The 27,817-nt window shown below is 48.6% G+C and overlaps 1 protein-coding gene across 1 annotated transcript; it reads right to left on the reverse strand.

Annotated features, from left to right (window-relative positions):
- Positions 1-1,038: 1,038 nt before the first annotated feature.
- Positions 1,039-27,817, reverse strand: LOC112632459. The gene is made up of 7 exons (XM_025398131.1): positions 27,749-27,817; positions 26,916-27,002; positions 17,755-17,815; positions 16,207-16,337; positions 5,427-5,723; positions 1,610-1,780; positions 1,039-1,456 (listed from the first exon to the last, which is right to left on the reverse strand). Exons 1-7 carry the CDS (start codon positions 27,815-27,817, stop codon positions 1,448-1,450), a joined length of 825 nt encoding a protein of 274 aa, XP_025253916.1. The 3' UTR covers positions 1,039-1,447.

The raw sequence follows: 27,817 nt of genomic DNA on the forward strand, positions 1-27,817 counted from the left end.
TGTGAGGGCTTACATCCTGGAAGCTGAGATAGCCAGAGAGAGTCTACTGGCAAGATGGAGGTTACAATCTCTTGTAAGCTAATCAAGGAAGTGAAATTTTATCCCCTTAATTACACGTGTCATCCCATCATCCTATTGGCTAGAACATGTCACTAGCTCACCTCACACTGATGAGGATGCAGGATTCCACAGGGGCATGAATACCAGTGGGTGGGGATCATTGGGGACCACGTTTCTATCAGTTCACCACAAAGAGATTCTAGAAAATGTATTGTTTAATTTTTCAACCTTAGTAGTACAAGAAGAGCTGGAAATTCATGCTAAATGCCAGTAGGCCATATCCAGTGGACAACAGGAAAACAAAACCCACAGGGCAACACGAGGAGCACTCTGGACATCATAAAGCAAGTGAGATTCCCTCTACATAGGTCTGGTGACAGGCAGGGCTTTGCAGCTTAGAGACTGCTTTCTACAAATGTCATTGCCGGTGAGTGGTCTCCAGTGAAAAGACTGTAAAGCAATACATTGTCCATAGTAGAGCAGCAAGGAATCCTCTGCTAAGAAAGGGATGCACAATGATGCATCTGAACCCAGTCATCAACAGCCCAGAAGTGAGCACCAGACCCCAGCCTTTCAGATGCAGCACATGCACCATCCTGAGCTCAATGACCCAATCTAATAAATGGGAATAATGACAGTCTCCACCTGCTGGGTTGGTGAAGAGTTAGTTAATAACTACTTTTCAATGTTAATTGTCTCTTTGATAATTAAGTAACTAGCACATTGCCTAGCATATTGCAAACGATAAAAAAATGTGGGTTATTCTTACTTTACAATCCAATGTTTTCCTTTCCCAGATGAAGAAGCTGTGGGCCAAAGGAATAAGGTGACTCACGGTACATTAGTGTCCAAAATATCTATGGTCACTTAGTGGAGGTGAGCCTTGCAGCCAGGTCTCTTACACCCAATCCTCTTTCCATCATACTGTAAGAGAGAAATTTCCAGTAAAATAGGCAATGGTCCACTGTTTCAGTTGAAATTGCCGTTTTTATAGTTTAAAATGGCTGCATGTTGATGAGTTCACATGGTTTAGGGGAGAAACTGGCATCTTGAGTCTTCCTGCCAGGCACAGGAAATTGTCCGGCCTGAGCACACTTGTAGAGTCTCTGGCCTCTTGGTCAAGTGGTCAAGGATACTCTCAAGGTCAGGTTCAATGTGTCTGCCTCAGATGACCTTAGAGCTAACACAAATGACCCGAAGCTCAGGTTGAGAGCATTTGAGTCAGCTGACTTCGTATCGTGAGTCTGCATTAGAGAAACCCACACATTCTCCCGTTTCCTAATTAACATGAAGTTCATACTTACACATCAGGGTTTGGCTTGGTGTCTCTACCTTGCTCGCTGGTGTTTCTCTGACAGATAAAAGCTGGCATGAATTGGATGCTTCATTAACTTGCCTGAAAGGGACAATATTCATAATCAGCATGTTCTCAAAATCCGCTAAGTCCCACCAGCTGTGGTTTTGCTCTGAGACTAACGGGCCCAGGAGCTCATGGAGGACAACAGGGAGGGGGCCGGAGGGTTCCCACCTTGTGCTGCTGGGTTTCCACCTTGTGCTTCAGATTTGAAAATCCCGGGGCCTTCGGGGACTGGTAAGAAGCTGAGTCCATGTAAGGCGCCACAAGTCTCCCCAGCTTACAGATGAGAAGCCCCCTCCCCCAGCCACATCTTCCTGATTCCAGCTCATTGGTTATCCTGGAAGCCATTACATGTGCAAGCAGCTGCAGGGAAAACAAGTATGTGCAGCCGCCTGCAGGCATGGATAGAGGGGGCAGGGGCAGGATTTTTACTTCCTCTTGCCGCAAGTTTTGCTGGGCCTTCTCCTGGTAACACTGCAAAATCTCCCTGGAGAGATGACATCACATCATGAGGGTTAGAAAGGAGTTGGCTAAAATTCTGTGTTTAAATTGAAATAGGAGAGAAGGGTAGCCTTCAACCCTGGCTGCACATCAGATTGACCCAGAGAGAATTCAAGCAACAGCTCTACTCAGGAATCTTTCAAATAGCCCAGGATGTTTTGTTGCTCCAGGATGGGGGCTGTGCATTTGTGTTTTTCAGAACAGCTCAGATGATTCTAGTGTGCAATCAAAGCCAAGAAACACTAATAGATGTAAATAAGTGTGTGCTAGAGTTGTGATGCATTGCTCGTAAAACTCCTCCTATGTACATTTAGACCACTCATTCGTCTACACACACTTGTTGTATTTCTTATCATGCTTAAAAGTTGCAGATACAGTGAGGAGGACTGGCAAGCTCCTGGCCCTTTCATGGCATCCAGGCCAGTGCCTAGCAGGGAACAAAGCAGAATTCAGCTAAGAGTAGCCAGCTTCTGCCAGGAGGACATTCAGAACGAGAGTTGGATGAGTTTGGTCCACCACATGTACACTCTATTTATGCCAGAAGAGGGTGATCTCGGGGGAAGGCCTGCTGTGGGAGAGCGACCTTCACTTCCCCCATCATTGGGCATGCGTGATGGGCTGGGCATCTGCCTTGTATGGGTTTGTTTGGAGCAATCCCATTTCACAGTGTGATGAGTGGGTGAGCTGGGAGGATAAAATGCTGATGAGTGGCTGCAGAAAGGAACTCCTGGCCCATGTTTATTTTTAGACATTCAAGGTGGGCTTTGCTCAAGCCCGTATAACATTTCCAGGACTGGCCACGTGACGTGCCAGCACTTCAGAGGCACGGCTTAGTCCTTCCTGGTCAACATGAGGTTGTTGGTATTCACAGGATGACCTGTTTATGCTCAGAGGGAGGCACCAGAGCCAGGGATTCAGGGCAGCCTGTCACTGAGGATCCAGGTGACTTGAGAGAAGAGGAGACTGCTGTGGGTCCAAACATAGCTTCTCACATGCTTACTAAACTCTACTGTGTAAGACATGTGTCCTTATCTATATAAATGAGAATAATGACACCTGAATGGTGGCATCATTGGGCAGATCAGAGTTGTGTCTGTAAAGTGTCAGGCACCATCCCTGACACATAACATGTGCTTAATGAATGGCAACTGGGGTTAGGTTTGTATCAGCTACCTATTGCCTCAATAGTGCCACATAACAAATTATCCCAGCATTGAATGGCTTGAAAGAAGTACCATTCACTATTTTTCCTTGAGTTTTGGATTGGCTGGGCAGTTCTGCTGATCTGAGCCAGGCTCAGCTGCCTCTACTGGGGTGGCTCGCTGTGCTGCAGTCAGTTGCATGTTGGTTGGGGGCTGCTGGTCCAGGGTGGTTCTGGAGGCCAGTCCAATCTCCTCTAGATATCTTTTAGATTATTTTTCTGTCAATCAACCCTGAATATGTTCTCTTGGTGTTGGCAGAGGTCAAAGAGAGTGAATATCTTTTCAGAACTTGGCTCGGGTCACATTTGTTAACATCCATTGGCCATAGAAAGTCACCTGGCTGAGCCCAGAGTCAGTGGGAGGGGGATATGAGGAGGCCATTGATCAGGTAATCAATGTAACCACATGACCACTATGGTCATGGGAGAGAGGAAGACCGTCTACAAATCTCATATGTCATTTGTCCTTAACCTGATCTGAGGTGCTCCCTAATTTGGTGACAGTGGAGGTAAGACATTGCAAAGCTGAATGTAAGGTGACTATGCTTATGTTCAGCTTTGCAATGTAATGTATTTTGCTGAATGGCCAGAAGACTATGATGAGGGTTTGGAGAGGTAGAAATAAGAATCTAATATTGAATCCAGTAGGTTGCAATGATTAAAAAACAAAATTATAGGATATGCCTTAGAAACTGTGAAAATAGCCTCATTTTTATAAGACCTTTCAGAATGTGTCTGTTGAATGCATATTTTCTTTTGTAGTTTTCTCAACAGTAAACATCGGAATAATTGAATGTTTGCTGTTCAGAGATGCCTCTTTGTGTGAACTAATAAGTGCCTTTCGGTGCTGCATTTGCGGGGAGAACTTAAATAAAATGGCCAAGCATGATTAATTCTGCCCACTGCCAAGATGTTAATTGCTTTATTCTCCTTCATTTCAGAGTCAGAACAATGGGTCTTAATGGGCAGCCTATCTCTATCTAAGAATGACCAATCAGAGAACAAGACCAGGGCTTGAAGGTGATGGTGATCTGCCATTCAAAGTAACAGAACCCTGAGGAAAGGTGACAGACAGGTCCTTCTCAGAGCTGGTCTGCATCCCTGAGCCTCCTGGGTCCCCCTCCTTCTATGGTCTTCCCTCTCAGGTAGTTAGTAACTCAAAGGTTGTTTGGGGAACAATGTCTTTGCTTTTGCTCATAAATCAGTCCCACCGGTTACTGAGGGAATTGTCGCATTTTGCTGTGACACATTGCTGCCTTTGAGAGAATAATTGCCAGATTTGGCCAACTTGGGACCACCTTCCTGCATCTTCATTTCCTCTCTGGGGATGCCCTAAAGAGTATTTACTTTCACTTAAAAGAGAGCAATTTCTTCTCATGAAATCAAGTTTTCTCCATGAGCCAAGCTTGTTTTATGATATTAAACATTTAAATAAAAAATTATAAATGTACTGTAAAATGCTGATGGATGATTAATTTATTTTTATTTTGCATGTTTTAAGGCTGTGGGGATTACTGTTGTGAAGCAGATCCAAATATAGTTCTTGAATTCTATGTAGAGCTGAAAGAATCAGTCCCCGGCAATGGTTGAGTGGGCAGTAAGAGATGGCGGCCCACTCTCTGTGCCGTTGCTGTCCCAAGGAGAAGAAAGGAAAGAAGTTGGGGATGGAAGGGAAGTTTAGGAACAATAGCGGGGATGGATGGATGAAAGGGAATTATTTCCCTTGTATCCTCTTTCCCTCAGCCAATGAGCCTTCCAGGATGGGCCTATCCTGTCCCTGCACAGCTGCCCCGTCCTTCAGGGTCACCCTGACTTTCTGTCCAGAGCACAGAACTTGAGCTGGGAGGCCCACGTCTGAGCCATCACTCTACTCCTTTTAGCTCTGTGATCTGGAGCATCACAGGAAACTCCGTTAAGCCTCAGTTTTGCCATCTGTGAAATGGGTGAGCAATCACCAACCAAACCACTGGGATACCTAGAAGACCCAATAATATCCTGACAACCCCTAAGGTGTCTGTGGACTTGATGAGCACAGCACCAACCCACACGAACTTCCCTGTGCTGCCTTCAGTGGTCTTGTGAATATACTGAGTAGTTCAATCCGGAATAAAAACATAATAGTCGCACACCATCTTTCCTTTGTCATGGTGGAAATTGAGGATTTACTCAGTTAAGTAACTTGCCAAAGGCTAAAGGAGGAATCCAAACCCAGGCGAGCATCAGTCCTTTGATTTGTTCTTCTCAAGCTGTTAAAAGATTGAGGAACCCAGAATTAGATCATGCACCTGGTACCTATGAAGCACTCACCTGTGCTTTCAAATACCACCCCTCAGTGGCGGGAGGGTCAGGAGCCGGTGGGCAGGACAACTGAACTAAACTAAACCAAACTACATTGAAGAGCAGGTCATTTTGCTCTGAGTGTGCGCGTGATGCTGACGGGGCCACATCAGGTTCAGATTTCGCTATGATTTCCCTGGCTCCTGGTTCTGAGCTTGGGAGCCAATCAGGCAGCTCTTGTGTGCCTCTTAACACACGAGGCTGTGGAGTGGCATCCACAGAGGCGCCTGGCGCGTAAGTAGCGGGTGTGAGATGCAAATCTGGGCTCTTAAGTCATAATCCTGTTGGTGACATCGCCTTCGGTTGCTACGGTGATGATTATGCTATCAGGAGGATTATCGTTTTCTGTGAAGAATGGGTAGAAAGACCAAACCAGCCTCCGAGAAACCAAAGGCTTCGTTCATAAACAATCACTCTGAAAAATTAAAACAAAGCATAGGAAGGAACATATTAGCTGACAAATGTGTGACACTGCGGATTCTTTTATTCCAAATAAAATGCTTTTCAGGTTTTTAAGTTCAAAGCTTGTTTTAGGGCAGAAAATAAGCCATCATAACAAAAGAACAAAAAGGGGAAATATGACAGAAGACAAGGAAAGCAGAGAAAACACAAAAGTTGAAATGTAGCAGATAACAGAACAGAAGGATATTAAATGACTTTTAATGAAAGGATTACCCTGAAAAAATACAACTCAGAGAGCAAAATATTTTAATTATTTTATTACAGGAAGAAAGCAAATTAGCTGTCACCCATAAATAAACACAATCCACATATTAGAGTGAATTTTGAGATGAAAATTTTCAATTGGGACTGACTGAATAGAAGGCCCATGTTTGTACATGGATTTCCATGTAAGTTGAACATTCTTCATTGACCATATCAGGTTGTCAATTGATGTTTCAATCTAGCATCAGTTTAGTGTTAGGTATAAACAAAAGCCTTTAAAAAGTGAGAAGTACATTTGTGGAGATCTTGATGCTTCCATTCAAAACACCTCAAATGAAAAACCCCTGTCCCATCTCAAATTCCAATTCCCTTTTAAATTGTAAGGAGCTAGCTTGCGTATTGGTTTTAGTTAGCATGGGGCCTTCTATTTTGGATTTTATGTTGTACATTTTTTTCTGAACCAGAGAATAATCTGTTATTCTTAAGATATATTCCGTATTTGTTAACCATCCAAGTTTAGACCTATCTGTATCAGTTAGCAATGTTGGAATAACAAATCTTTCCATAACCCAGAGGCTGAAAACAACGGGTATTTATCACTTACGAGCCAGTAAGAGAGTTGCCCGGCACCACGGCTGGGCTAGGCTGGACTCCGGACTCCCAGCTCCTGGCTCCAGGTTCCAGGCTCCAGGCTATGATTTGAGTTGAGTTCTGCTCCTTGAGCTTCCCATTATCCTTGAACTAGTGGCTACCCAGGGCATGGTTTCTTGTGGTAACAGTAGGAACACAACAGGCCATGAGGAAGCACCAGATGCCCTCTAGGCTTGGCTCAGGACTGGCATGTTGTCTCTGCTTATGTTCCATTGGCCCGAACAAGCTACTTATCCAAGCCCTGCTTCAGTGGGATGAGGCAAGACTTCAGTGGGATGAGGCAAGTGGCCCCGGGAAGAAGGGAGGGAAGATTTTCTGCATTGTAACCCAGCACATGGTGCCATCTGACCAGAGGCTGCTCTATCCTCTTTGGACCCTGAGGAGGAGGCATCTTATAGCAGCAAGAGCATGGAATGGGAAGCAGTGGAATTTCAGGTCTGTGTTCATCACTTCTTAGTCATGGGGACTGGGGCAAGCCTCTGATCCCCAGCTCCTTCATCTGCAAGGCAGTTGCTGCAGGGTATGTGGGAGCACAGCCTTGGAAGCCTGGAAGACACACATCTGAGTTCTGGTATTTGCCACCTGCTGGTTGTACATTCCTTGATGCTGTTTCCTATCTGTGAAATGGGGATAAGGCCACCTCTCTTCCTTGTTGGAAGTCCAGTGCAACTCCCTGTTGGGAGCGGGGGGAGATACAGCAAAGGGACTATCAGATCAAACGAGCAAACAAAAGTGAAGTATGTAACACTTTGACTGGCATGCCATCAGTGTTTATACAATGTGCACAATTTTATTATTTGTAAGTATGTGGTGATCCTCAGAAAGATATGTGTGCTAACACCAAGAACTTATAAATGTGACCTTGTTTGGAAAAAGAGTTTTTGCAGAGGTGATTAAGTTAAGGATCTTGATATGAGATCTTCCTGGATCCTCCAGGTGGACCCTAAATCCAATGACGAGTATCCTTAAATAGACAGGGCATGGTGGCTCCCACCTGTAATCCCAGCATGTTGGAAGGCTAAGGCAGGAGGATTTCTTAAGTGCTAGAGCTTGAGATTAGCTGGGGCAACATAGCGAGACCCCATCTTTAAAAGAAAAAAAAATTAGCTGGGCATGGTGGCATGCGTCTGTAGTCCCAGCTGCTTGGGAGGCTGAGGTAGGAGGATCACCTGAGCCTGGGAGTTTGAGGCTGCAGTGAGCCATGATTGCACCTGGGAGTTTGAGGCTGCAATGAGCTGGATTGCACTCCAGCCTGGGTGACAGAGCAGAACCCTGTCTCAAAAGAATACAAAATAAAAATAGGCACACAGAGCAGAGACAGGGAAAGAAGAGGAAAAAAACATGTGAAATGAAGGCAGACTTTGGAGTGATATGTCCAAGCCAAGGAACACCAAGAGCCACCAGTGCTAGAAGAGGCCAGGAAGGGTCCTCCCGCAGAGCCTCTATGGGGAGGATGGCCCTGCTGATACCTTGATTTCAGACTTTGAGCCTCCAGAACGGGGAGGGAATATATTTCCCCATTGTGGTCATTGGTTACGGAAGCTCCAGGAGACTTCTACACACGGGTTGCTGTGCCGCGTATAGCCCTGTCCTGGGAAACTCATGTGTGTGGCTGAATGTCCCGGTTGTGACTCCAGTTTGTACCTGGGGTTCGAGTTAGGCCTCTCAACCACAGCAGTTACAGAGCAGAGGAGGGTCTTATACCTTGAACCAGACTGCTCCGGCCACCCAGAAGAGGAGCCAGTCTATACAAGGAGCCAGTGCAGGCAGAGCTCGCTATGGGTGAGGAAGTCTGGATGGGGCCAGGCAGCGGGGCTGGGGAAAGAGCTCCATGGGGAGGTAATGAGTGAGCAGAGAACTGAAGGAGGTGACAGGCATGTGGGGGTCAGGAAGCACTCCAGACATGGCAGGCCTGGGCCCTGGGCAGACGTGTGAAAGAACCAGCAAAGAAACTGTGGGCACAAAGCTTTGAACCTAGCAAATAAGAGAAATATCATGCACACCAGACACTGTGGTGAGCAGGCTCAGCTCGAGTCAGGGAGAGTCACCTCCTGCAGGATGTCCCAGAACAGACGTTTGTGTCACTCACGGAGCCAGAGGTTGAGGGGATCTGCTTTCCCAGGTGCCAGCCATCCTCCACGAGTCCTCCTTCTCCTCCTCTTCTCCTTCTTCCCCCTTCACCATGCATGGTGTGACTTTTCAGATAAATGAAACAAAATAGCCACTTTTTGTGTGTGTGTGTGTTACTCTAAGTTTATTTCATTCAAAGAGGAAAATGCTCTAATTAAAAATCTAACTCTTCAATCTCTTTCTTTTTTTTTTTTTTAATTTATTTATTATTATTATACTGTAAGTTGTAGGGTACATGTGCATACCGTGCAGGTTTGTTACATATGTATACTTGTGCCTTGTTGGTGTGCCACTTTTAAAGACCTACTAAGAGCCTCCCTCCCCTGGTTCTCTCAGCCTTTTTCCTTGCTACTTGAAAAAGGAAGGGGCCAGGTTGAGAGGAGCTATATGCAAATGAGTATGAAGCCCACTTCCTTCCGACCGTGGGCTGAGAGATGGCTCTTCTTCCCCTCTCATTATCAAGGGTCAAATGGAGGCTCTTGGAGGCCTGCACCTGTCAGAGCTCATAAGCCTAGCAGCTGTGTGGAGAGGGAGCCGGGCCTTTCAAGGGTCATCCCCTGTCAGCCTGGGCAGTGTGAGGAGTGGTCCAAGGGATGCCCGGCCAGGGTCGCTGGGCCCTGATGGCAAGTCCAAATCAATGGCCCATGCAAGCAAGGGCTGGTGAGATGGCTTTTGTATTAGTCCATTTTCACACTGCTACAAAGACATAGCCAAGACTGGGTCATTTATAAAGAAAAGACTGGTATTTGCCGCCTGCTGGTTGCACATGCCTTGATGCTCAGTTTCCTTATCTGTGAAATGGGGATAAGGCCATCTCTCTTCCTTGTTGGAAGTCCAGTGCAAAGTTGAGAGCGGTGGGAGATATGGCAAAGGGACCACAGCATTGGGGATGCCTCAGGAAACTTACAATCTTGGCGGAAGGGGAAGAGGCATGTCTTACATGGCAGCAGGCAAGAGAAGTGTGTATGAGTGAAGGGGAGAGAGCCCCTTGTAAAACCATCACATCTCTTGAAAACTCACTCACGAACATGAGAACAGCATAGGGAAGCTGCCTCCATGACCCAATTGCCTCCCACTAGGTCCTGCCCTCGACAGGTGGGTATTGTGGGGACTATAACTCAAGATGGACTTTGGGTGGGGACACAAAACCTAACCATATCAACCTTGCTTTGAGATATCCAAGCCAACACCTTGCTGGCCATCCACTCTGTCAACTCAGGGCTGCGTCACTGTCTGAGGCTGGCCAGGAGCACTGGACAAAAAGGATGTGGTTGCATAACTGCGTATCTGTTCCTGCTGGTGGCTCCCAATGGCGTCAAGAGCCGTCAGTAGCAAGTGTATGTCATGTAAAATCACAAGTGCAGAGCCCTCTGGACCAGGCTGCCTTCCCACTCAGATATCCCGTCAGTGTGAACCATCGCTTCACATTAAGATGCAATCAGACATCAACAGACACAACATGTCTCTAGAATCGGCTGCATCTGGCCACATCCAGAGTGGGTTTATGTGCCAGCCAGTGTTACTGGGGACTTCACAGTTTCGTTTTCTGTTTTTGTTTTTTTTTTTTGTTTGTTTGTTTGTTTTTGAGATGGAGTCTCGCTCTGTCGCCCAGGCCAGAGTACAATGGTGTGATCTCAGCTCACTGCAAACTCTGCCTCCTGGGTTTAGGCCATTCTCCTGCCTCAGCCTCCTGAGTAGCTGGGACTACAGGTGCCTGCCACCACACCCAACTAGTTTTCTGTGTTTTTAGTAGAGATGGGGTTTCACCGTGTTAGCCAGGATGGCTCTGGAGACATGGTGCGTGGTCTCCAGACCTGTGCTTCCATGGCTGGGTGGACAGCATCCCATCCAGGACACAAGTTTTGGGTCAGAGGTCTGGGATCCACTGATTGGCTCCAGTCCATCATGGCCCATCCTGGGACTCAGTGTGTGGTCAGTTCCAGCCACTCCAGGTGGCTTAGCATGTCACCAAGCTGTCTTCTCAAGCAGCATGGGCAGTGTGGCCAGAGGGTGGGGAAAAACTGCTGGCCAGGAGACAGTCTGCCCCACTGCACCGTCTGCCAGAGGTGGCAGAGAGATGGTGGGCATAGAAGGTGGGGTCAGAGTAGGCAAGCTCTAATTTTCCTTCCAATGGTCACAATAACACAGTGACGAGGGCATTGCAAGTTTGGCATAATATCCCTGTGCTGTAGGTGCTACTGTCATTGTTGGTTTGCAGATGAGACCACAGAGTCTCTGAGAAGTGTAGAAACTTGCCTAAGGCCACACAAGGAAAAGCAGGGGACCACAAACTGAACTCAGATGGATCTGATTCACAAATGCTCACTGTTAGTCACCACCCTACACTGTTGGGGCACCAGGCTAACAGATGGAGAGGAACATGGGCCCTGTGTGAACAGAATGATGCACCTCAAAGGTGTCCGTGTCCTAATCACTGAAACTGGTGGATTGAGTGTGCTGCCTTACATGACAAAGGAGAATTCAGGCTGCAGATGGAATTAAGCTTGCTAAGCAGCTGACCTAGAGATGGAGGTTATACTCGGTTACCCAGGTGGGCCCACCATGATCTCCATGGTTCTCATAGGCAGGAGGCAGAAGAGAGGCAGGGTCAGAGGGGGTCAGGGGGATGAAACTGTGGGGAACAGCACTGAGAGAGAGGTGCAGTGCTGGCGTTGAAGGTGGAGGAAGGAGGGCTCTGGAAGCTGCAAAAGGCAAGTAAATGAGTTCTCCCCTTGAGCTTCCAGAAATAAGGCTGCCCTGAAGACACATTGATTTGGACCCAGGGAGACCCATGTCTGACTTCTGACCTACAGAACTGTTAAGATAATACATTTGTGTTGCCCTGGCTGCTAAATTCAGCTAATTTGTCACAGAGCTGCTACAGTCTCTGACCCTGGCCCCCAGGAGTTCCCAGCACTATAGGAAAGACAGACAAATGTGGCTGCCCCAGAGGACCTCACAGTGCTCAGGACCATTACACAGCCTGGTGGGATGAGAAGGGCTCAGGGAAAGTCCTGACAGCCAACCACTTCGATGTGAAAACATTGGAAACTCAGAGACAAACCTAATGGTTACATATTTATTTCTCTCACTCTCTGAACTGCCAAGCCCCCTCTCATTCTTGCAACCTCTTTCAGGGAATCTTGCCAGGTCGCCCAGCAGTGGGCACTCTCTCCTTCTAGTCTCCAGCTGCAGGAGATGATCACGGTGGCTGCCAGGCTTGAGCCAGTATCAGAAAATCCCACAGGGCAGTGAACACAGAGCTGACCTCCCACCCCCCAACCAGAGCTTCTGAGTCAGCAAGTCCAGGTGGGGCCTGAGAATTTGCACTTCTAACACATTCCCTGGTGGTGCAGCTGTTGCCGGTCACACTTTGGGAACAGTAGATCCATTACCAGTGCTCTGTTTGTGACTCTAACCCCTTTCTGCTTTGCACTGTTGTCATTGGGATAGGGTTAGTTTTCCCTAATTAACATTCACAGACGATGTTTATTGAGCAGGCACCAGGGGTAAGGTGCTATACTGGGCTTTTCATACGCAAGATGATCTCATTAAATCTGCACAACAGTAACAACATGCACTATCCCTACCTCCACTTTACAGAGAAGGAAACTGAGGCTCGGGGGCTGTATCAGTCCATTTTCATATTGCTATGAAGAAATACCCGAGACTGGGTAATTTGTAAAGAAAAAGAGGTTTAATGGACCCACAGTTCCACATGGCTGGGGAGGTCTCACAATCACGGTGGAAGGCAAAGGAGGGGCAAAGGCATGTCTTCCATGGCTGCAGGCAAGAGAGAGCATGTGCAGGGGAACTCCCGTTTATAAGACTATCAGATCTCATGAGACTTATCCACTATCATGAGAACAGCATGAGAAAAACCCATCCCCATGACTTTATTACCTCCCACCTGGTGCCTCTGATGATACATGGTGATTATGCAAGCTACAATTCAAGATGAGATTTGGGTGGGGACACAGTCAAACCGTATCTGAGCTGCGAAATGACCGACTCAGATTCAAGGTCAGAGAGTCTTCTTCCAGGGCCTGTTCCCATATCCGCTGCTCTGTCTGGGGAATAGGTCCCTTGGGTCCCTCCCCGTGTCCACAGCCCCTCCTGCAGCTCTGTGCAGACAGTAGAGGTCCAATAAAACTGTACTGAAAGAAACAATGAATCTGATGTGAGGCTTCAGTGTGTTTCCTTATTTTGTTTCAAGGGAATATTCCTAGAATATAGGATGGAGCTACATTAGAGGAAACATAATCAGGAAAACACAGACCAAGTCCAAATAATTTGGGGCCACCGATGCCATGGAACTCCGGCCCCTCTCACCCTCCACTTACTTAGCAGTTTTGAGTTTGACTTCTTGTCCTTCCTCCAGGGACCGGAAAACTCCATCCCACAAACTGAGAGAAATGTTAGAAACAGGAAACCTACTATATGACCTTCCTTGCTAAAACCAAGTGGGACCCAGCCCCGCTCCCTTCCCTGTTGTCCAGTTCAGGACACAAAGGACACGTGTGCTCAGAAACCAGCATCGCAGAGTGAGCCAGGGCAGGGCTGTCTGTCTCCAGTTTGAATGCCTCGGGGACATGCTTGTGATGGCCCTTGGCTCCTTCTTCCAAGCTCCCAGGTTCCTGCCAGCAGAAACTAAATCTTCCAGAACTAACCTGCTACATTTTTGCATTGAGACAGTCTCCCCAAGAGCAGGTCTCTTCAGGTACACCATGAAAGTCATTGTGTTCATCATCTAACTGACTGTAATTAATTGAGGATAAGAAAAAAAAAAACAGGCCCAGAAGAAGAAGAAACACGAGGGAAATGAAGATGGATTGTTAAATTGAGCGCTGTGAGGAGGCAGTGAAAGCCTCATATTTCCCTGTTCTAATAACCTTGGTTAATATGCAATGATCAATCATGCCATCACGGTCATTTTTAGTTCACCAGCTTATCAATATGAGGTGGTTTCACATCAATGATTCTGATGTGTTCCCAATACAGACTAGAAAGGCGACAGGCGGCTACTCATCTCTGAATGCCTGTGACCACAATGCCAGATCGATGCATGTCAAAATACCCTTATTCTTCTGGAAACCAATCTGATGACAGTAATTAAGCCATGAGAGTTGGTTGGGCTGAACCCAGGACTATTCTGCCACACACAAATACTTCATTGATCTAACATATTTTATTTTTAATATTCATGGATTAGCTACACTCTCAAAATGCCCCATTACTATGTGCATGTGAAATCAGCGTTTTACCAAGATCTACACATTTGCTTCTCTGGATCAACCACTAGATTAGGAAGGAGCATTTTGGTGCAGACAAGATTGCTAGTGGGAGGCAAAGGCCAGCACGTGTCATGCACAGACCTTGCCTTTCCTCACCCTGAGCAAACCCCACTGGAGAAGTTGGGCCCTGGTTGACGCCCTGACACTGTGTCTCCTGTGAGATGAAGTCACTCTGTGCTGACCCTGACTCCAACCCAGGGCTGAAAAAGGCTTCAGGGATTCCTTGGGGCAGTGCCACCATGTTTCACCCATGTGCGACTGCCACACTTGGCATTCAGGCTGCTGGCTGCAGAATACTTTTTTTTTTTTTTTTTTTTTTGAGACGGAGTCTCACTCCATTGCCCAGGCTGGAGTGCAGTGGCACCATGTCGGCTCATTGCAACCTCCGTCTCCTGGGTTCAAGCAATTCATCTGCCTCAGTTTCACAAGTAGCTGGGATTACAGGCGCCCACCGCCATGCCTGGCTAATTTTTGTATTTTTTAGTAGAGATGGGGTCTCACCATGTTGGCCAGGCTGGTCTCGAACTTCTGACCTCAGGTGATCTGCCTGCCTTGGCCTCTCAAAGTGCTGGGATTACAGGCGTGAGCCACCATCCCCCGGCAGCTGGCTGCAGACTATTTAACTAGAGATTAGAAATTAGGGGGAGGAAGTATTCTGGGGTTTTGTCTCCCTTTACCTCCAATCTTCTTGTAGGAATAGTTTTCCTTGGAGAGCTACCATCTCCCGCTCAGCCCATGTGCTTCTTATGGAGCTAATGCCAGGGTATTATTCCAGGAATGAGCAGGTGAGTGGGGACAGGTGATCAGAGCATCCGGCTCCAGATGTTGTAACTGGACAGCAGTGATCATGTGACCACATCTGAGCCAACGAGGCATGATTAGAGTTTTGCTTGCATCGCGGAAAGAGAGTCACACGTGTTGGTGCTGTGTTTCTTAATTGGGGTTTACCTGGGGCATGTGAGCCTGGTCCAGGTCACCAGGTAGGCCTGAGAATGAAGTCCACTTGTGAGGAGGTAGAAAGCGTGGGTATATCTTTTGAGCCCAGAGATCAAGCCGTAACTGAGATGCCCAGGTTTGTCCTTGGAACTCCCCAGTGACAGCCCACAGTCCCCACCTGCACACTTTTTAAAAACTTCAGCCAGCTGGTGTTAGGTGATCTTTTCACTGGTGGCTAAATGATTCCTGGCCCAGCCAGCCTACCAAGCTCTGAGCTGAGCAGGAAAGACTTAGGAGGCTGTCCATGGTCACCTCGGGGCAGGATTTTCCTGTATGATGATGGAGAGTTGGCCATGATATTTCAGGGAAGGCCTGGGGGTCTGAGATGCAGTGGAGACTATTGTCAGGGCCCGGCTCAGCACAATCCTGCGATTGCCCCATGAGGCCTTGAGGGCGCAGGATCCTGGGAGTCCTGTGAAGAGACTGCAGCCTCATGAGCTGCGGGTCAGGTGGGATCCAGGGAAACGTATCGTTGTCTCCCTGGGCGGTAGGATTATTGGTCTGGAATGAACCTTTTGACAACATATGACCATTCTTCCCCAGGAATCCCGCTGTCCGTTAGGCACACTGTGTTTCTGCCATTTTCTAAGACATTCGTGTTATTAGGTGTGCCGGCAGAATAATGGCTCCCAAAGATGCCCACATCCTGATCCCTGCAGCCTGTGAATGTGCCACCTTCCCTGGCAAAAGGGGCTGTGCGTAGCGGGGTTGAGGATCTTGAAATGTGGAGACTGTGCTGGGTTGCTTGGTTGGGCCTACTGTAATCACAGGAGTCTTTACGGTGATTCTGTTGGAGAGACTCAACTCGCTCTTACTGGCTTTGAGGATGGAAGAAGGGGTCCTGGAATGCAGCAGCCTCTAGGCAGCAGCGCAGGACGATGGACCCTCCCCTAGAGCCCCATGAGGGAGCCAACCCTGCAGAAGGCCTGACTCGAGTCCAGGGAGACCCATGTGGGAGTCCTGACCTCAGAGCTGTTAGAGAATTAGCTGTGCTGTGTGTGGTCATTTGTTACAGCCGCTGCAGGCTGCTCGGACATCAGGAGCCAGCAGGCATTAGGGTGTGGGGTCTGGGGCGGCCATGAAGCCTCTGCTCCTGGCTCTGCTGCACGAGGACTTTTCCACTCCCCGTGGGTAAAACTGGATCCTGACAGTGCACGCCAGACAGCGTTTCCGCCTCTGAGGCCAGTGGTGCAGGCTGTCTCTTCGGTAAGGGTCTTAGGGAGGGAGGCCATGTGTCCTTGGAAGGGGGTGACCAGAAGGCCCCTCTAAAGGGACAGGGATGGGGCAGGAGTGAGCCTCAGGGCATGTGAGGGGAACAAACCTGGGTCCCAGGACCCGGGCCTCAGAAGAGCGTTCATGCCTCCGGGTGCCTGGGTGCCGGATGTCCAGGAACAGCACAGATGTGAGTGGCAGGAGAACTGGGGGCAAACGGGCGACCCACCCTGCACACACCTGAGCAGACTCCAGGAGACTGGGGTGGCCTGTGCAGCACATGTGGGAGCTGCAGGAGACCTTGTGGGGTTCTGAGGGGCCCGCCCTGCAGTAGGCAGCAGGAAACCTGAAGAAACCAGACCTGAAGGGTCTTCCCAGGGTTGGACTTTGCGTCAGATCATGGAGACTTTGGCGCGCCCGCGGCTCAGGGTTTGGGTGCAGGGAGCTCCTACCATGCCCATTCCATGTGCTGAGCTGTGTTGCATGGTCTCTCTTCCAGGCAGAAGGGCCACCTGAACCACAGCCCCTCTCACTTCCTCGTGACTCACTGCCACCTCCCTGTGCTCTGGACACACGACCAGGCTCTAGTCAATCCTATTGAAAGTGACAAAGAACCATTGCCGATAGCTGTCTCCCCAGCAGCGTTGGGCTGAGTCTTGCAGCCTGGCCTGTGAAATAACCAGACAGTGGGTCTGAGGCCATGGCTGCTCAGGGCAGTGTCTTTGCCTTTGGGTCTCAGCTGCCAGGGTGGCTCTGCCGCCTCCCGGTCCCTGCTCCTCCCCACCCCCAGCCCTCAGCCCCCAGCGTCCTGCTCCTCCCCACCCCCCAGCCCCCAGCATCCTTCATCCTATCAACCCGCTGGTGCATGTTCGAGTCCCGTGTGAGCACGTCTGCTTTCCCAAAACTGGAATGCCCTGTGGCTCGGGGCCTGACTGGAATGCACTGTGGCTCGGGGCCTGCCCTCCCGGGAGATTTCAAATTGCATTCTTGTCTTTGGATATTAGAAATGTGTACTCTTTATGCATCTTATTTGCTGAGAACTGCCTTGTTACCTGACTGAGATTGATTTCTAAAGTCTCAGTTAAAAAAATTAGGAAGATTATTTCTCGGGGAAATATTACAAATTATAATGGGAGAGCATTTTATTTCAAAGCAATGCTTCTTTCCCTTTCGATTTACCTTTAACATACACCCCCGCAACACACCCAGAATCCTTTCTGACAATTCTCTCATCAATTACGTTTCCTACAGCGATGCACACTGAGACTGTGCTGGCTCGTGCCATCAATCACGCGGGGCATCTGCCGGGCGGCGATGGCTGCAGATGGACACGGTCTCCTTCCACTCACCTGGAAGCATGGCGTGCATAGGGAATTCAGAGCCCCCTCTGCTGTCCCGGCCATGGTCAGCCTGGTGGGATGAGAAGAACCGTGGTCGGAGCCAGGCCTCTTGGGCCAGCCTCCTGGCACTGCCACCTCTGGGTGTGTGAGGCAGGGCAGGGGCTGAATCTCTCTTGCTTGGTTCCCTGTGTAACAAGCTGCCCAGGGTATTACGGGTTCCCAAAGGCATGCATGATTCCGGGAAGGCCTGTCAGGAACGTATTTAGTGATTGGCACAAAGGCCCTGCTGCTTCTCAGCAGGAGAATCTCCTTGGAATTGGCCGGGTGTGTGTGTAATTATGAAGAGTACTGCTCCACTCACAAAAGACAGCCAGTTTGGACAAAGCTAGCATATCCCAGAGGGACCTCGAGGTGTGGAGAGGCAAAGCCGGGGCTGGTTCAAGGCTCTTAGGCAGTTTGGTTATTATGGTGCCCATGTCCATGGTGATGGCCTCGTCTGCCTGCCCTCTGCAGCCTCCCTTTCTTTAATGCCCGGGAAACTGTAGCTCAGGCCTGTGTCACACAGATGTGGGACTGGCCAGCGTTTCTGAGAATTCCTGAACCCTCAGAATGCTGAGAATTCCTGGCTGGCCAGCAGTCGCGTCTGGTCTCCATCTCTGCTCGCTCCTGGGTCCCCCTCTCATCTTTTCTCCTGCCGTGGCCACCCTGTCACTGGGGACTCTTCTGCTCAGCTCAATCCCACCATTGCCCCACGAGGCCTTGGGGGCATGGCGCCCTGGGAGTCCTGTGAAGAGACTGCAGCCTCATGGGCTCGGGGTCTGGCTAGATCCGGAGAAACACATCGTTTTCTCCCTGGGCTATAAGATTCTAGGTCTGGAATTAGCCTTTTGACAAACTAGTCCATCCTTCCCCAGGAATCCCGCTGTCAGTTAGGCACATCGTGTTTCCACCGTTTTCCAAGACATTCATATTATTAGGTGTGGTGGGCAGAATGGCGGCTCCCAAAGATGTCCACATCCTGATCCCTGGAACCTGTGACTCTTGTGCAGGTGGGAGCACAGGCTGTGGAATGGTGGTTTGTGGTTAACACTGGGCAACTGCAGCCTGGGGCGTGGAGCACCACGAGTCACTGTCAATCCCATCTCTTGGACATCTACCTCTGCCCCAGGATGCTTCCCTGGCCCTGCACCCTTCCTCCAGGCCCCTCCACTGTGTTGCTGGGGGACTGGTCTTCAGTCTCTCTAGCAAGCCCTGCCTCTAGTCTTCTCTGCTGGAGCCCCAGGACGCCTGCCCCATTTCTTTCAGGAGACCACTGGTACCTGAACCTTTGCATTACTTTTTTAGGCAGAGCAATTTCACTCTGTGTTAACCTCTCCCATGGAGAATGTCGATGGACCTTTACCTTTCATAGCGAAAAGGTTCATTTACAATTTTTCCTAAATTGAAAAAATCCACAGCTGAAATTAATTCATCCACTTTCCTAAAATGAATAAGCAGATGTAATCAGTTTTAGTATTTTTAAAAAATTGCTTCCCCCGCCCCCATCATGCAAACTGTAAGCTTTCCCAAAGCCAAAGCAATTTGGCACAAGCATATGCAGGTTAAGAAAACAAAAACCACAGCCTCCTCCCACAGAAGGCTTTTCACAATGACTGCCCAGGGTAGTCTTCCCATCGCCATGACAACTTCAGTCCCGACTGCATGACCAGCACTGGGCTTGTGGTCAGGGAGTGAGCCTGCCCATGAAACCTTCGCCCTCAGTTTGGGAATATTTGCTGCTGGCAGTCTTATCGGTCTCATCGGTGACCTTGTCCTCTCCTAGTGGTCCCGGGGTGTCCTTCTAGTTGCAGTACTCACCCTGGCACTGGAGAAATTTCCAGATACATTCAAGGGATCCTTTTTACTGAACTGGATTTTACCATTGGGATCTACATGTCATCTCCAGTGCCCAGCCATAGAAAAAATGAACGGTAAAGTTATAGAAATCCTGCATAGGGGCTTGGCTAAACTCTAGGGTAAGGGATTCCACATCACCAGGGATTTTAATTGCAGGTGGAGTCAGGAAGGGTGCAAGAGGATGAGAAGGTCAGTGTCTCAGGAGGACACATCTGAACAGACGCTTTACCGAAGAAGAGCTACAGAAGATATACAAAACAGCAAGCAACAGGACACACAATATCATGAGCAGTAGGGGGATGGCAATCTGCTGGTGGGAATGCAAACCAGTTCAACCACTATGGAAAACAGTGAGGAGATTCCTTAAAGAACTAAATGTAGATCCACCATTTGATCCAGCAATCCCACTACTGGGTATCTACCCGTGGGAAAATAAGTCATTCTGTGAAAAAGACACCTGCACATGCATGTTTATAGCAGCACAATTCACAATTGCAAACATAGGGAACCAACCTAAGTGTCCATCAATCAATAAGTGGATAAAGAAAATGTGGTATATACACACCAATATATACACTATGGGTACTACTCAGCCATGAAACAGAAGGTAATAATGGCCTTTGCAGCAAGTTGGATGGAGCTGGGGGCCATTATTCTGAGTGAATTAACTCAGGAATGGGAAACCAAATATCATATGTTCTCACTCCTAAGTGGGAGCTAAGCTATGAAGATGCAAAGGCATAAGAATGAAATAATGGACCTTGGGGACTAGGGAGGAAGGTTGGGAGGGGAGTGAAGGATAAAAGACTGCATATTGGGTCCACTGTACACTGCTCAGGTGACAGGTGCACCAAAATCTCAGAAGTCACCATTAAAGCACTTAATTCATGTAACCAAAAACCACCTGTACCCAAAAACCATTTAAATAAAAAAAACATGATGAGATGCCATTAGCATCTAATAGAATGGACAAAATTAAAAATATCGGCTGGGCACTGTGGCTCACACCTGTAATCCCAGCACTTTGTGGGGCTGAGGTGGGTGGATCACGAGGTCAGGAGATCAAGACCATCCTAGCTAACACAGTGAAACCTCGTCTCTACTGAAAATCCAAAAATTTAGCCAGGCATGGTGGCGGGTGCCTGTAATCCAGCTACTTGGGAGGCTGAGGCAGGAGAATGGTGGGAACCCGGGAGGTGGAGGTTGCAGTGAGCCAAGATCGTGCCATTGCTCTCCAGCCCAGGCAGCAGAGTGACACACTGTCTGAAACAACAACAACAACAACAACAGCTATATATATATAGATAGATAGATATATCCACAATACCAAGTGTTGGTGAGGATGTGGCAACGAGGATGCTTATTTATTGCAGCTGAGAATGCAAAAGAGTCTGGCTTCTCTGGAAAGCCACTTGGCAGTTTTGTAAAAAATTATACATACAGTTACTTTATCCCCCAGCACTCTGACTCCTTGGTATTACCCTAAAGAAATAAAACTGATGTTCACATAGAATTGTCCACGAGTGTTTAAAGCAGTATGTGGAGGCAGCGCAGCTCCCTCTCGAATGCAGATCTGCGTGTTAGCTTGTGATTCACCCCAGTCCCGGGAATGCCTCCAAGGTTTCTATTTCATCAACTGTTCCTTGTGGAGGAGCATGCACTTACCTTAAATCCTGCCTTTGGGTCAAAACAATCTTGACCATTAATCTTGCCCTTAGGCAGATTCACATGACATTCTTGCCTTTCCCCAAGGGGTCAACTCCAGGTATCCACTGCATTCCTTTCCTATGGTCTATAAGCCCTGTGTCCGGGAGGTCACGGCGCAGGGATCCACCATCTCTTCTCAACGCCACCCGAAACACAGATGTGACTTGTGTTCATGAGCCCCTAGTAAAGGTTTCTTTCTGAGAAACTGGGTTTGTCAGCCTCTTTGGCCTCTCAGCTTCCTCCGACTTGGTTCATTAGCATAGGCCTGCCCACTGTAGAACACAGTCCTCTTCATAATCACAAACGCCCCGTTATGCTTCAGTGAGTGACTGGATAAGCAGACCGTGGCAGATTCACAGGATGGAATACTACTCAGCAAGAGAGAGGATTGTGTTGATACACACGCCACCACGAATTGAATTCTAAGTGCATTACGGTACATGAGAGAATGCAGCCACAAAGGGCTGCCCTACTACATCAGCCCATTGGTGTGACATTCTTGAAAAAGCCCAACGGTAGGAACACAGAATAAATCCACGGCTGCTGCAGATTGAGGTGGGGAGAGCACAGGAGAGTTGGAACACTTCTGCACGCAGACTGTGGGGGTGGATGCAGGAAGCTGTGCATGTGGAAAAACTCACTGAATTGTAAACCAAAGAAGTGAATTGTACCGCATGTAAATTTTCAAAAGTTAAAAACTAGAGGACAAAGGGAAAGAATGTTTCTTATGACTGGTTGTGCCTCAACTTATTGCATTTAAGCAGAGTGACCAGTACAGACCTCGGAGCCTCGGCATGAGCCTCCTGGAAGCAGAGTGGCCCGTACAGACCTCCGAGCCTTGGAAGCAGAGTGACCAGTACAGATCTCTGAGCCCTGGCATGAGCCTCCTGGTATGCTGGGCTGTAGCCTTCCTGCTCTGTTGTTTTGTTGACTATGAGAGTGTTCAGAAGTTTACAGCTGCTGAGGAGTTACCATCTCGGCTAAAGGTAGAGCAGACAGACACATTTGTACAGGATCCAGGTGTGAGGGTTAAGAGGAAGCCTTTGGTGTAGAGCTTCTGGGGTGAGGAAAACAGACTAAAGCAGAGGTGCACTCAGACAGACTCCCCTGGCAATGTGGCTGACTTCCTACAGCTTGGGAGCCATGGCTGCAAAATGTCCCTAGAAAACAACAACAAAAAGTTAAAGATATAAATACAATTATGATTCATTAGAACCAGACCACGAAGAATACAAAATTAACTGGACTGTGTTTTTCTCTTTATTTTCCACTGCCATCTACTTGGAGGGCAGAAGGAGGTAAGAGTTCCGTGCATTGTTACGATTTCAGCTGTAAGTCCCAGAAACCCTCACTTAACAACCCAAATCAAAATGGAAAATTCTGGAGATTCCAGGCTGGCAGATCTAGTGATCAGTTATGTGTGTGAGAACAAAGCTCTCTCACCTTTCTTCTCTGTCGTCCTCCTGGCTTTGCTTCTCAGATCTCACCCTCATGGTCACAAAGTGGCTGCTATTGCACGGAGCGTCTTATCCGTAGACAACTTTGCCCCAAGGCAGAAAGAAAGAAGAGTGTTGCGCCTCCCTTTATGGTACAGAAAAATCTCCAGGAGTCCCTGGGGACTGCCCTTCACGTTCCAGTTCGTGTTGTCAATGCCAATCATTTTAGAACTACGCTGGTCACTGCTGAGCACACTGGCTTTTCTAATCAGCGCTGATTGTCCCCACCTCCTCTAAATCACATGGCCACTTGGTGCTTGAATAAAATACATGTGTGTTCTCTAAGTGAAGAGGAAGGGGTGGGGACAGGTTTGGGTTGACAGTATGTGCCAACCTCTTTTGCGGCTTTTACAAAATATGTTCCCTAGAACTTTTTCAGCCTATAATTTGGCACGTTCTAGCGCACATTCTCATAGAGTTTTGGATGACAATGGGCAAGGGAGCTGCTGATTTGCAGTTAGGATTGGATGTACCTGGAAGCTGTGCAATCCCTTATGAGAAGAAGTTTGCGGGAGGTGAGCACTGACGGCTGAGAGTGCAGTGGACAGCCTGGAGAAGCCCCTGTAATGAGAAATCATGACCACACAACAGTCCTTAGTCATCGAGAAGTTGCTTATGCTCATTGTATTACTGTCGCTAAGACAGATGGACACTTCTGCATTTAAAAATATGTTCAATAATGAGGATTTTCATAGGCATCAGAAAAATGTTTGCTGATTACTCTTTGGTTAACTTTAATCATTCATTCATTCATTTAGTTAACTAGGTCATCTTCCCCGAGCCTAGCAGTTAATTGAGATTTCCCATTGTGGCATTTGCAAAGCCAAAAAAGCAGAGAAAAGGAGGGAGAAAGAGGAAGATGGCCTGGCCCAGACTGCAGAGATTTTTGAGGCTACAAAGCCATGACAGGAGCCAGAGGAAGTCAAATGCCTTGATTAAGTCTCTCAACACCTGCTTTTGACTTTCTCTTTTGCTCATCTGTGGGAACTTCTGGGAGATAGAACAGTAATGAGCCAAACCCCCTATTTAAACACCTTCAAATCTAGCAGGGGAGATGATACAAGAACACACATAATTATAACGCACAGTGCTCAGCATAAGTGGCCAAGAGGCCTGGGAAGAAGTAGCGACAAGGAGATTCAGAGAACTCAGGGAGCATCCCTGCCTGGGCCAAGGAGGTGTCTGGGTAGCTGGAGCTGGAGCTGCCTTTGGCTTAGACTTTGCTATTCTGACTGACGCCAATGACTGACTTATTACCAGGAGTAGGTGAAGCAGTTTGCAGCCTTTTAGAACTCAGGCTGGGATCTGTAATTTAAGTCATTCACAAATTTGACTGACAATTTCACTAGCCAGTCCCCAAATTAGGCATCCTTCTGCTCCCACCCCACCAATGCACACGTACCTCTAGCTTCTCTGAACTACCATCCCACAAGAAACACAGGTGCTTAAAAGAATAATTATCAGCCAGCCTGGTGGCTCACACCTGTAATCCCAGCACTTTGGGAGGCCGAGGCAGGCAGATCACGAGGTTGAGAGATCGAAACCATCCTGGCCAACACGGTGAAACCCCATCTCTACTAAAAATACAAAGATCAGCTGGGTGTGGTTGCACGTGCCTGTAGTCCCAGCTACTTAGGAGGCTGAGGCAGGAGAATCGCTTGAACCTGGGAGTTGGAGGTTGCAGTGGGCCGAGATCACACCAAGGCACTCCAGCCTGGTGACATGGTGACAGAGCGAGACTCCATCTCAAAAAAAAAAAAAAAAAAAGACTAATTATCATGACTTGTGTGAGATCTGCCATCACAAACAAGGTAGGTCCCCTAAGGTGAGAAACAGATGGAGTGGGGTTTGTGCAGATGTATGTTCTGCCCTTCTGGAAGGAACTTAATTACGGAATCACACCTGAAATATTACTTCTTTGACCACACACCTGGATGAACTGGTTCAAATCAATCCTAGAATCAGCTGGGCAGGAAGGGGTCCATTTGTTCACCTGGTCCTGTTGCGAATGTTCTTGACCCTTTTTGAGTCGCTGGCCGCATAGAGCTCTCAAATTCTTGACTCTTCACTTTGGATTTAATTAAAATCACCAAGGTCATCCACTGACTCTTCCAGCTCGTTCTGAGGTCTGTTCAATTTTTATGGAATCGCATTAAAGTTCACTGCAGATATGTTAAAAACTTTAAATGTTTTACAGAAAGTTTTAAACCACTTTAGATGACTTTTGCTGCGCAGAACAAGGGCACTGGGGACTTCCCACATCACCCCAAGCTGAAATCACAGAGGAAACAGAGTCTCAAGTCCTGACACTGTGGGCTCCATGAGGCGAATGCCCAGGAGGTGAAGGCTCCTGTGTAAGACACACCTCCGCAGCACACTCCAGCCATCCAGCACGATGGCCACTGGCCACCGGGGAACTTTGAACACTTGACATAGTCTTGTCTAAATTGAGACGTGATGAGTGTGAAACACGTCAGATTTTGAAGTCTTGGTGTAACAAAAGTATGTTCAACATCTCATTTATATTTTTATATTGGTTACATGTTGTAATCAAAGTGATAGTATTTTGCATATAGTGAATTAAATAAAATACATTACTAAAATTAAGTTTGCCTATTTCTTCCGCGGTTTTAGTATGGCTAGTAGAAAATTTACAGTCATGCTGGTGCTCGCACGCGTCACCTCCCTCTGCCTCTCCTCCTTCCTGCAATCCTGGGAAGCCTTTCCTGATAGGAGTGGGGTGGGAATTCAGTTCTTTCTTAGGACATGTGTCCTACAGTACTCTGCCCTCCAAGGCAGGGACTTTGGGGAAAAAACAGAAGACACCCAACCCCATCTGCCTATGCGTCCCCTTATCCCATGATCAATAACGCCCTTAACTTCTTAAACTTTCTCTCTGGCGGGAAAGATGGGCTTGTGTCTCACCAGACAGTTCTATTAGAGTCATTAATCCCATTGTACAGATAACAACATGAAGGCTTATGAGATAAAACCGTTCATCTGAAGCTCCCATAGTCCGCAGGAGGCCAAATTTTGGTCTTTCTGACCCCAAGGCTAATCTCTTCTGAATTTTAAAAATGTGATATTTAAGACGGCCTCATTGATGAACCCAGTTTATTTTTTTATTGTTATTTTTTGTGTTCTCAACTAATGCTAAGTCCCCTGGGGTAGGAGCCATGCCTCATCACCCCTCCTTCCAGAGCGCCTGTGGGTAAATGAGAGGAGCTGTCTGTGTGTCTGCTGAACTTGTCTTCATCCCTTCATTTTCTTTCTTTTTCAAGATGGCAAGAGAGGGCAGGCTCCTTAGTTCCTCACGAACTATTCAGGGGTTTCTGCAACCCAGATCTTTTCCCAGCTCTCTTTAGTCACCTCCGTGCTTCCCAGAGTGGACTTGGGGGAGCCAGCCTTCAGGGCTGGCCACTACATTCCTGTCATTCTCTCTCGGCGGCCAGCACATTTTAGCCTGTGAGAAACACCGGGCCACTGCCTGAGGCCCTCCCAGGACACTCAGCCCTGGTGCTGCCGCTGGCTGCAAGTGGCATCATTGAGAGGCACCTGCCGGGTTTTTGAATCAGAGGTGTAAAGGTGGCCACACACCACCTCTCGTGGTCAGAAAAGAATGCAGACCTGGGCTGTAGGGGGCTGTCCTCCTGGCAGGTGGAGAATAAGATCAACTCCCCAGGAAAGCGAAGACAGTCGGCTCAGGGGCTGATGTGGGGGCAGACAGCTCTGGGCACTGGGAACCCCCCTTCCAGTGTGTGAGGTCCTGGCTCCCGGCCTGCTGAGCTTCCTGGAGTGTCGTTCAACTCCAGGTCACGTTTGGCCCCCCCATCGATGTGGCACCAGCTTGCTGCCACTGGCGTCTTTGTGTCCAGCGTGGTCCCTCAGGGCTTGCTGTCCTCCCCTGCAGAGTGAAAGCCTGGACCGTCGTCTCCAAGTTCCCCTGCAGTGGAAGCTAGTGGTTCTACTGTGAGCCTTCTCTCCCTGGAGAAGCGGCTTGGTGTGCGCCCCTGAGGAGTAATCCGTGTGCTGAGCCGTGAAGCTGCTTGTCCCTCTAGGAACCCCTGTTACTCTGGCAGGGCGGCTGTCAGGCAGGTCCACCGAGTGCCCGGAGGAGCGCAGCGTCTCTCTTTCTTCCTGTGGGGCCAGGGTCTGTTCCTGCAGATGGGCTTCGGCCCAGAGGTGAGTTGGCAGGAAAGGAGCCCTGAGGGAAGGCAGCCCCTCTTGCCTTCCCCAGCTCTGAAAACGCTTAACTGTGCACAACTGCCAAAGTGAGAGGCACGGCTGAGCCCATAAGACTCCAGCCACTCAGTGGGGGGTTTAGCCATCTCTTCCCCTGGCTTCTGAGAGTGTAAACCACAGGCGGGGAGCAGGCTCTGGGGCACTTGTTTCTTCCTCGGAAAGATTCAGGAGAAGCTGTTTTCTTGCACTTTGTGGTGGATCACGGACGGCTGTTGGTTAAAGGCAGCTCTGCAGTGTAGCTGAGAGGCCTGGGCTGTGGCTGGGCGTGAAACTTCAAATCCTGATCACTGGGCCCTGCCTACCTGTGTTATCCTGGACAAAGGGGCCTTCTTGGCGTCAGATTCCTGCCCCATGGATGGGAACGGTTGCTGTCCTCACCTCGAAGGGCTGCAGAGAGTCTCATATAGGGTCACGCATGCCCAGGGTGCAGTGCGGAGGCCTCAGGCCGCGCACAGCAAGGGCAGCCATTGCCGCCCTAATCATCACATTCATGTGGTGCCTGAGAACAGCCAGTTGGTTCCTGTGTTCTAGAGCCAGGCCCCCCAAACTTCTCCACCTCCAAGGACATACAGACCATGATGAGCTTTGTCTGGCTCATAGAGTTGGGAGGATGAGGCTGCTGGAAGCTGCTGAGACAGCCTGGGGGCTCTGACTGGCCCCACCCACGAGACCGCCTTGAGCACCCAGTAGGGGCACAGGCAAGTGTGGGTGTTGGCCCACTCCCCACTCAT

The sequence above is a fragment of the Theropithecus gelada genome, chromosome 10 (genome assembly GCF_003255815.1).
Source record: "Theropithecus gelada isolate Dixy chromosome 10, Tgel_1.0, whole genome shotgun sequence".
Classification (NCBI taxonomy): domain Eukaryota; kingdom Metazoa; phylum Chordata; class Mammalia; order Primates; family Cercopithecidae; genus Theropithecus; species Theropithecus gelada.